The sequence below is a fragment of the Pelecanus crispus genome, chromosome 9 (genome assembly GCF_030463565.1).
Source record: "Pelecanus crispus isolate bPelCri1 chromosome 9, bPelCri1.pri, whole genome shotgun sequence".
Lineage (NCBI taxonomy): Eukaryota > Metazoa > Chordata > Aves > Pelecaniformes > Pelecanidae > Pelecanus > Pelecanus crispus.
Window position 1 is genome coordinate 31,555,740 of NC_134651.1, and position 9,061 is coordinate 31,564,800.

At 60.9% G+C, this 9,061-nt stretch overlaps 1 protein-coding gene across 1 annotated transcript; it reads left to right on the plus strand.

Annotated features, from left to right (window-relative positions):
- The first annotated feature begins 5,988 nt into the window (after window positions 1–5,988).
- Window positions 5,989–7,060, plus strand: FUT7 (fucosyltransferase 7). The gene has a single exon (XM_009489431.2). The coding sequence runs from the start codon at window positions 5,989–5,991 to the stop codon at window positions 7,030–7,032; it is 1,044 nt and encodes a 347-aa protein (XP_009487706.2). The 3' UTR covers window positions 7,033–7,060.
- Window positions 7,061–9,061: the final 2,001 nt, after the last annotated feature.

Consider the following 9,061-nt stretch of genomic DNA (forward strand, 5'->3'; position numbering starts at 1 on the left):
GCCACCTGGGCACACTGCTGGCTCATGTTCAGCCAGCTGTCGACCAACATCCCCAGGTCTTTTTCCGCTGGGCAGCTTTCCAGCCACTCTTCCCCAAACCTGTAGCATTGCATGGGGTTGTTGTGACCCAAGCACGGGACCCGGATATTAGCCTTGTTGAACCTCATACAATTGGCCTTGGCCCATCAATCCAGCCTGTCCAGATCCCTCTGTAGAGCCTTCCTACCCTCAAGCAGATCAACACTCCCACCCAGCTTGGTGTCATCTGCAAATGTACTGAGGGTGCACTCAATCCCCTCATCCAGATCATTGATAAAGATATTAAACAGAACCGGCCCCAATACGGGTCCCTGGGGAATGCAACTTGTGACTAGTCATCAACTGGATTTAATTCCATTCACCCACAACTCTTTGGGCCTGGCCATCCAGCCAGTTTTTTACCCAGCGAAGAGTGTGACCGTCCAAGCCATCCTTCCTTCCATCCAGCCAGCCTTCCTTCCTTCCATCCAGCCATCCATCCTTCTCTCCCTCCCTCCCTCCCTCCCTCTTTCCACTCCTCTTTCCATTCCTCTGGTTCCCTTCATTTCATGACCTGTCCTTCCTTCCACCCTCAGCTGTCTGTAGCCACCTCTCTCCTTTGCCCCCTCTCCTCTCCTGCAGCTCCATGCTTCTTTCAGGGCCAAGTGCAGCCGGGAGCTGTGAATAATTCATTTGGCTGCCCCAGCCCCAAGTGGTGTTGCTAAGGGTGACTGTGTTTCGGGCAGGCTCTGTGACAGCTGCCTGGGCACTAACAAAAGCTCCCCTTGTCCTGCCACAAAGCACCATTATTCAAAAAACTTCTGGACGAAACATTGTGCCAAGGTGAGGGAGGACAAGGGATGCCCAGGGGGGACACAGTGGTGGAGAGGCACCTCGTTGCCCTGGCTCTGTGCCCTGGGGAGGGTGGCTGTTTTGGAAAGGCTGAAGGGTGTGCGGGCCACCATGTGGGCAGCGGAGCTGCCTGGCATGGAGAAGAGCTGGGCAGGGGGTGGCCAGGACTGGCTCAGTGCCTTTCCACCTGCGCTCTGCCAGCACGAGTAACCCGGGGGCTGCTGCACCAGGGTGACCCCGAGGTTTGCTGGCATTTCTCTGGCTTTGAAATACTCAAGAGATGTGGTGTCAAGGTAAGCCGGGCTGTGGGGGTTCAGCCAACGGTCTATCCAGCCCTGGACCTCGCTCCAGTGGTGGCTTTTACTTGGGCCCTGGGGAAGGAGGAATGCATGCACCCTTGGGTCCTCCCAAGGGATTGCATGTGGGTTGTCCCCAGCCCACACTAGAAACACCTCAAAAAACTGCCCTGCAGCAGAGTGGGTCCCCAGCTCAGAGGGGTGCAGTGGAGAGGGTCATGAGTGGGCCCATGGCTGACATGGGTCTTGGTGAGCTTCGCAGCTCCTCTTCTGTTTGGCATGACCATGAAACCGCATGAGGGGGCCAGCAAGAGACAGACCCAGCAGCATGCCATGGAGCCGCACAGCCCTGAGGACCCAGTGGCCCATCTCCTCCATGGACTTGGGGCCCTGAGCACCTCTCAGGGGACTGCCTTGTGGGGCAGCCAAGCTCCTCTGTGTGGGGTCATCTGCAGAGGGCAGCACCCACCCACACAAAGCTCCCTGCCCTGTGCTGGTGCCATCTCTCGCATGGCCTGGCCCAGGGCACTGGGGGCTTCTGCCCAGCCCCACCCAGGCAGAGCTGGCCCTGGTTCCCAGCCCAGCTTTGAGACTCCGGCACTGCGCTGCCACGTCCCTGGGCCACAGGGGCCAGGGTACCTGGACCCATCAGCTGCAAGTACCCCCCCAGCGCATTGTCCCTGCTGCTGGGGTGTCCTGGGACAGTACCTGGGGGTGACGGCTAAAGTGCCATGGAAAAGCTCCCTCCTGCTCTGCCACCCATCCTGAATCCCCTGTGGAAAGGTCGTGGCTGCTGCTGTCCTCCATGGAGGGGAACAGCCCTGTCCTGCGTGGCCCCAGTCCCCAGTGCTGTGCGGGGGGGACAGGGACAGCAGTGGGGACAATGCTGGCAGCTCCAGCTGGCCAGGGAGTGCTGTCTGCAGCTGGCAGGGTTGGGGCAGACCAGGCTGGGAATGGCGTCCCATGGGCTGTGCAGTGCCTGGTATCTGGGCTCTCAATCACGCAGGGGAAGAAATGCATAAAGGGGGTGAGAAAAGATAACAGGAAACAGGGGACATGACAGGGGAGGAAAAAACACCCAGCCCAGAACTGCAGTTGGTCTCTGAGGGCTCCCAGGGCGGCACTGAAACCGCAGAGCCCTGCTACACCCCAGTGCAGTGGCGTGGTGTTGTGCCCAGCTCCTCCCCAGCCCCTCACCTCGCTGCCAACACTGTGGCCATCCTTGCTCCCAGGATCTGAGCAGCCGGTGGGGAGCAAGGGTGCAGTGGAGGGTGCAGACCTCAGGGGTGCTCGAGCAGCCCGAGGACCCCCAGGAAGCTGTTTGGGGCCCGCTCCCAGTTCTGTGTGTGCCCCTGCCAGTTCCACGGACAGCACTGCACACCTCGGAGCTCCCCTCCCTGCTGCTGTCTCAGTTTCCCTATCTCTCTACCCCTGCCAGGGCTCTGGGGGAGATGGTGCCCAGACAGCAATGCCAGCAAAGAAGACAATCAGGTGCATCGCCAGACTGGGGCAGGGGCAGGTCCACAGCCCAGGCACAGGAGGCAGCTCTCCATGTAGATGCTGCCATGGCACACATGTGCCCACTTCCCCTTTTAGCAGAAAGCATCCTGGTCAGGGCATGTGCCCAGGGCTTGGCAGCACCAAGGAGCTGCTGATGCCACTTTAGCTGACAGTTTCAAGATGAGTCAGTGGGAGCCAAAGTCAGGCTGGCATCCTGTTTTCAACCAGGCTGTGGGTGGCAGACAGGAGGCACCTTGGCGAGGCTGAGAGCAGGGCCCTGCCTGCACCCAGCCCAGCGCAGGCAGGGCATTCGAACCCCCAGCACACGCTCCCAAGCAAGGCGCCGGCTCCTTCCCAGCACCCACCAAGAGGGAATCACCCACGACGCTGGGTGGCAGTGCCAGGCTGAGGCTCTGGGGCTGATGCCCCCCTCCATCCCCACCAGCTCTCCCATGAGTGTCAGCAAACACCAAGGAAGCACCTGGTTCCAGTCTGAGCCAAATTAACATCTCACTGTTTGGCTGCTGCTGGGTGATTTCAGAGGGAGCTGTGTGTGCCAGGGATGTACAGCTGGACCTGACAGTCCTGCTTTCAAGGGGGGAAAATAAAAAAGTATTAGGGGTTTCAGCAAAAGAGTGTTTGTGAGGTGTGGTTTGGCACAAAGCTGCCAGCTAGCAGAGCTGCCCCATGGGCTCAGCACAGCCCTGCCGGGCAGCTTTACCCCCTGCACAGTAGGCAAACCAGGGACAAGTACCTTGGAAAACTGCAGCCCAGCCAGGGCATCGAGGCTCTGGCTGGCAGCTGGGACAGAAGAGGCACTTGGCAGAAAGGAGCCACAATTTGGGCTCGGTTTCAAACCTGGCACCTGGGAAACCCCTTTGGGGGACTGAAATCCCACATGGGGACACATGCGCCTTCTCCAAGAGCCGCAGTCTGGCCAGAAGTTGGTGGGGGAAGCACACAGGGATGGGGCAGGATGTGCAGGCACAGAACTGTGAGCAGCACCTGCACCAGGAGCCTTTCTCGGGGGTGCCAGGGCACTGCCATGGGGCAGCACCTGCCATGGGGCATGCACTGGGCAACAGTCTCCCACCCTGGCATGGAGCATGCACCCAGCCGGAGGGCACTCACCCAGCCATGTGCAGCACCCAGCCATGGGGGAGTCACAGGGCATGCACCAGCCACGGTCACCTACCCAGCCACGAGGCACCCACCTCTATGAGGCACGTGCTCAGCCATGTAGCATCTGCCCAGCCATGGGACACTCACACAGCCATGGGGCCCACACTCAGCCACAGGGCACCCACCTTGCTATGGGGCATGCACCCAGCCGTGGAACACCCGCTCAGATATGGGACATGCACGAGCCACGAGGCACCCACCCAGCCACGGGGCACCCACCCAGCCGTGGGGCACCCACCCAGTCACAGGGTACCCACCCAGCCATGGGCATGCACCTACTGCTGGGGCATGCACCCAGCCGTGGGTCACATCATTGCCCACACGGCACGGGGGAAGTGCTGGGAGCCGGCTGTGCCAGCCACCGCACGCGGCAGGAAGGACCCACTGTGGGGCCGGGACGAGGCAAAACCGCAGAAAAGAGGAAGCCCTCAAGTGTCCCAGCCCAGTGCTGGCAGCTGCCCTGGCAGACACACACAGGCACCTTGCACGCCGCCCCGCCGGCCCTTCCCTGGTAAGTCTGAGCTCAGCACCACTGCCCACCGTGGGGAGAGGGGCTGAGAAACAGGTCTGCTCCTGGCATTGCCAAAGCGCGGTGTCCCCTCCCAGAGCATCCTCAAAACAGGGGCAGCATCCCCACTGCCGGGGACCGGAGGGCAGAGGGACCTGAAGCACTGTCGTGTGGTGCAGGGAACCAGCAAAGCTTTCCCAACCCTCCCTGCTTCTGATGCCAGGTTTTTCTGGAGCCTAAACTTAGTTTGTGTATTTTAGCAGGACAGATGGAGTGGGCCAAGGCAGGGAAGGGATTTTTTGCAGCAGCTGGGGTGGGAAAGCAGGGCACTGCTTTCCAGGAGGCTCCAAAATCATGGAGGAACCAGCACAGTCCTGGCTGGCAGCAGGGCTCAGGCAGCCAACGTGTTTTCAGAGATTACCTCAGAAGGAAAACCGCCTTTGGTGCTGAACGCTGTGGGCAGCCCATGGGTGCTGAGCCCTGCCCCTGGCACTCCTGGGTGGGCTTAAGCTGGCAGCTGGTCCTCACCCTGGCTGAGCGTACCCCTCGCCGCCCCTGCTGCTGCTCTCCCTTCCCATCAGTGCTGCCAGTTAAGGCGCAGCATGGCCAGCGGAGGCCTGAGGCAGGCAGATGGGCACCGTGGCGGGGCAAGTATCTTGCGGCCAGGGTTTCCATGCACGTGTGGTCTGAGGCCCACCAGCGGCAGCCCCAAATAGTCCCCTGCCTGCGCTGCCCTCCCTGCCCTGCCTGCAGGTCACTGGCTATCTGTGACCACCCAAAAATAAAATACGAGTGTTTGGGACACCAAGGCTGTGAGCTCCCAGAGTGCTGAGGCTCCCTGTGCCCTAGGTGGCTGAGGAGAGCACCCCAAGCCCAGGAGAGGACCCCAAACCTGGGGAAAGCCCTGCCATCGCTGCAGGAGGGTGCTGGGGTGAGGGGGCACTTCTCGGGCAGGACACACTGGTCTGCCCCTGAGCAGGGTTTTGGACTTCCCAGTCACTCCCAGGGACACCCCAGTTCACAGCTGGGGCCTCACTGTGGGGTTATTCAGGCAGGACCCAGGGTATCCCCCCTCACCCTTTGGTGCAGGGCTCCATCCTGCAAACCCCCAGGCACCTTTCTGCTGAGCCTAGCTGTAGCAAGGCTGGCTGTATTTCAGGCTCAACCTGCCCAGGGCAAAGCAAGAAGGGTGAAGTGGGACTGTGGCTGTTTGTCAGGTGGGGAAACTGAGGCACGGAGCAAGTACCAAGGACCGCATCCTTTGTGCATGTAATGGGGAGTGGTGCCAGGAAGTTGGGGCAGGGGGGACAGGTGGCTGCTGCCCATCATCTCTGTGCCCCGCTTTGGCATCATCCCTGCTCGTCCCAGAGATGGGGACACCAGGGACCATGGGAGGGTGACACAAAAGCCGCTCCAGGGTGACACCAGGTGCATGGGGGAGCCAGGGGCCAGCGGAAGGACCAGAGATGATGCTAGGGCTCAGGTTTCATGAAGAAGCCCTTTCTCCAGACCCTCCGGCCCCAGTGCCTCCCTAACACCCCTTGGCAAGCCAATCTGACAACCCTCAGTGGCCTCTCCTCTCTCCCAGGTGTCAGCTCTGTTACCCGAGAAGGTGACAGCCAGCCCGGCAGCATGCCCCGGGCATCGCTGCTGCCATGGCTACCATGGGGCCGGCCTGGCGTGAAGGTGGTGGTCACCGCCAGTGTGTTTGTAACCACCCTCTGGAACCTGAGGTGCTTCCTCAATCCCTCTGAGATCTCCAGAGAAGCCCCCAAGCACACTGAGCCCCTGGTGGTCCTGGTGTGGGAATGGCCCTCGAAGCAGGTCCCCAACATCAGCGGGGATGTTTGCCATGAGCTGTATGGCATTGCGGGCTGTTGGCTCACCATGGAGCGTCAACTCCTGGGCCGGGCGGATGTGGTGGTGTTCCCCCACGCCAGGCTCCAGCCTGGCAGGGACAGGCTGCCCAAGGAGAGGCCACCGGGGCAGAACTGGGTGTGGGTTTCCCTGGAGTCCCCCTCCAACACTAAAGCTCTAGCGGGATGGAACCAGACCTTCAACTGGGTGATGACCTACAGACGGGACTCGGACATCTTCATCCCCTACGGCAAGCTTGTGCCCAACCCGTCGGCCACCGTGAACATCCCCATGAAGACCAACTTGGTGTCCTGGGTTATCAGCAACTACCACAGGACTCAGAAAAGAGCTGAAATCTACAAAAACCTCTCCAGGTACCTCCACGTGAACATATATGGGAAAGCAAACAAAAAGCCACTTTGCAAGAACTGCCTCTTGCCAACGACATCCAAGTCCAAGTTCTACCTGGCCTTTGAGAACTCCATCCACCGGGACTACATCACTGAGAAGCTCTGGAAGAACTCGCTGATGGCTGGCACTGTGCCTGTGGTGCTGGGGCCTCCCCGGGCCAACTATGAGCAGTTTGTTCCTGCAGACTCCTTCATTCACATCGATGACTTTGGTTCCCTGGCGGAGCTGGCCACCTTCCTGAAGACCATGAACTCTAGCCACTACCAGCAGTTCTTCACCTGGCAGAAGAGGTACAGTGTGAAGCTCTACACTGACTGGAGGGAGCGCATCTGCACCATCTGCACTGCCTACCCCAGCCTGCCCCGTGGCCGTGTCTATCCCAACCTGGAGAGCTGGTTCAACACCTAGTGTGGGGCTGGTGTGTGCATCAGGGATGCATCTGGGCAGAGGATACTGGGGTGGGGGGACCGTGGGGCACCCTGCTACAGACCAGGATGTGGGGCAGGGAGGGACGTGGGAGCCCCAACCTCTCCTACTGTCCCAGCTGTTGCCACACAGAGACCTTGAGCAACTCTGCGTGACTTAATTTCTTGTAAAATGGGATTACCCCCCCCCCCCGCCCCAGACCTGACACTGACCTACCTCACCAGGGTGCTGGCAGGACAAGAGGCTGCTTTGGAAATAAATGACAGTGTTGCAGAGGCTCTACCTGTGGCACAGGGGCTGAGCAGGGCACAGGTCTGGTGGGGGGCTCAGGGCTCCCCAACCCTGCGATTGCTCTGTGCGCCCTCCAGCACCTTCTGCTGAGTGGTGAAGCCCTGGTGGCAGAGGCCCCATGGTGACATTTCTGTATGGGGGGAGGAGCTGAACTTGGGGCAGCCCAGGGGGGCCCCGCACCCCGTGGTGGCAGGGACGGAGAGCACAGCCTCTGCTCCACCACTTCCTGACACAGCCCAGCAGCACCCATTTCCCGCACCCACCCCCACTCTCAAGCTGTGGGTGTCACCATGCTGGCGAGGACTGGCAGGACACCGGATACTCTCAAGAGCAATCTCAGCCTGCTCAGTGCCAGGCCAAGTCAGAGAGGGATGCTGTGGTTTCTTGCTCCCCTGCCGGCACGCCTGCCCTGCTGCAGCGGCAGGAAGCCAGCGAGGTGGTGGCGTCCGGAGCCTTGCAGCAAGCCCAGAGCAAAGCCAGTCCCATGGGCACTCTGTGGCACTGGCAGCCTGCTCCACATGCCTTTGGCGCTGCTAAGCCCCTGTGTACCCTGCACCACGCATGCACCGTGCACCACAGGCACCCGCACTACCAGCACTCTGCAGTGCTGGACCCCGTGCCACGCACACAACGCACTGTGGGCACCCTGCACCACGCAACACACCCTGCACTGTGGGCACCCTGCACAGAAAGCACCCTGCATGGAAAGCACCCTGCACCGTGGGCACCCTGCACCATGGGCACCCTGCTCCATGGGCACCCTGCAGTGCATGCATCCTGCACCCTGGGCACACACAATGCCCAGACACCCTAAGGGGAAGCACTCATCAGGGATCAGTGGTAGATGTCAGGGTTGGGTGACAGGACCAGGGGGTGCGACACGACTGCTCCATCCGTGCCTTCCTCCATGCCTTCCTCTGTGCCCCTCAGCTCGGTGCCATCAGCGCCTGATGTAAAGAACTGATTTTGTCACAGGTTTCCCCCAGTTTCCTTCACTGCAGCCCCAAAGTCGCCCAACCCCACCCTTGCCACCCCCCAAGCTGCTGGCTGCCCTCCAGAACCTGCTCCCCATGCCCAGGGTACAGCAGGGCTCAGGTGTGCGGTGACAACCGCTCAGCAGAGAGGACATTCCTGCCCCATGCTGGTGCTGTCCTGCATGCCCGGCCCCAGCAGCCACTCACCCAGCCCAGCCCAGCTCTCCCCGGGTTGCAGTTTGATGGGCACGCCACACTCTTCTGATTTCTGTGGCTTCCGATTTCTGCCTTGTTTTGTCTTCTGGGTCAACCAAAAATGGAGCAGGAGGGGCTCTGAGCACCAGCGGGCAGGGCTCTGGGGCATCAGAATTTGGGGGCCCCATCGGGGGCTGGAGCTCCTGCCTGGCTGGCCTTTTGCTGGATTGGAAAGTCAGACAGTGCAAATGTGGAGAGAAGCAAACCTCAGGGAGGTGACATCCTTCCCAGGATTTCTGCTACTGACCCTGCCAATTGCCAGCTTCCAGCACACCCATCCCACCCACCCCCAAAGTGCCAGGCAGCAAAGGACAGCAGCAGCAAGGGGGCAGTTTCCAGTGGGTGCCGTGCCCCCACACTGTGGGCAGGCACGGACATGGCCCTGGGCACCCAGGCACTGGGGAGCAAGTGGGGACACAGGCTGAGCCAAGGGGATCCCGCCCCATGGGGCTGGCACCCAGCCCAGGGTACACCCCAGCCCTTTGCAGGGT

What these genes read in the sequence shown, in the direction of transcription:
- FUT7 (XM_009489431.2), top strand. Translation starts at nt 5,989, where the DNA reads ATGCCCCGGGCATCGCTGCTGCCATGGCTACCATGGGGCCGGCCTGGC.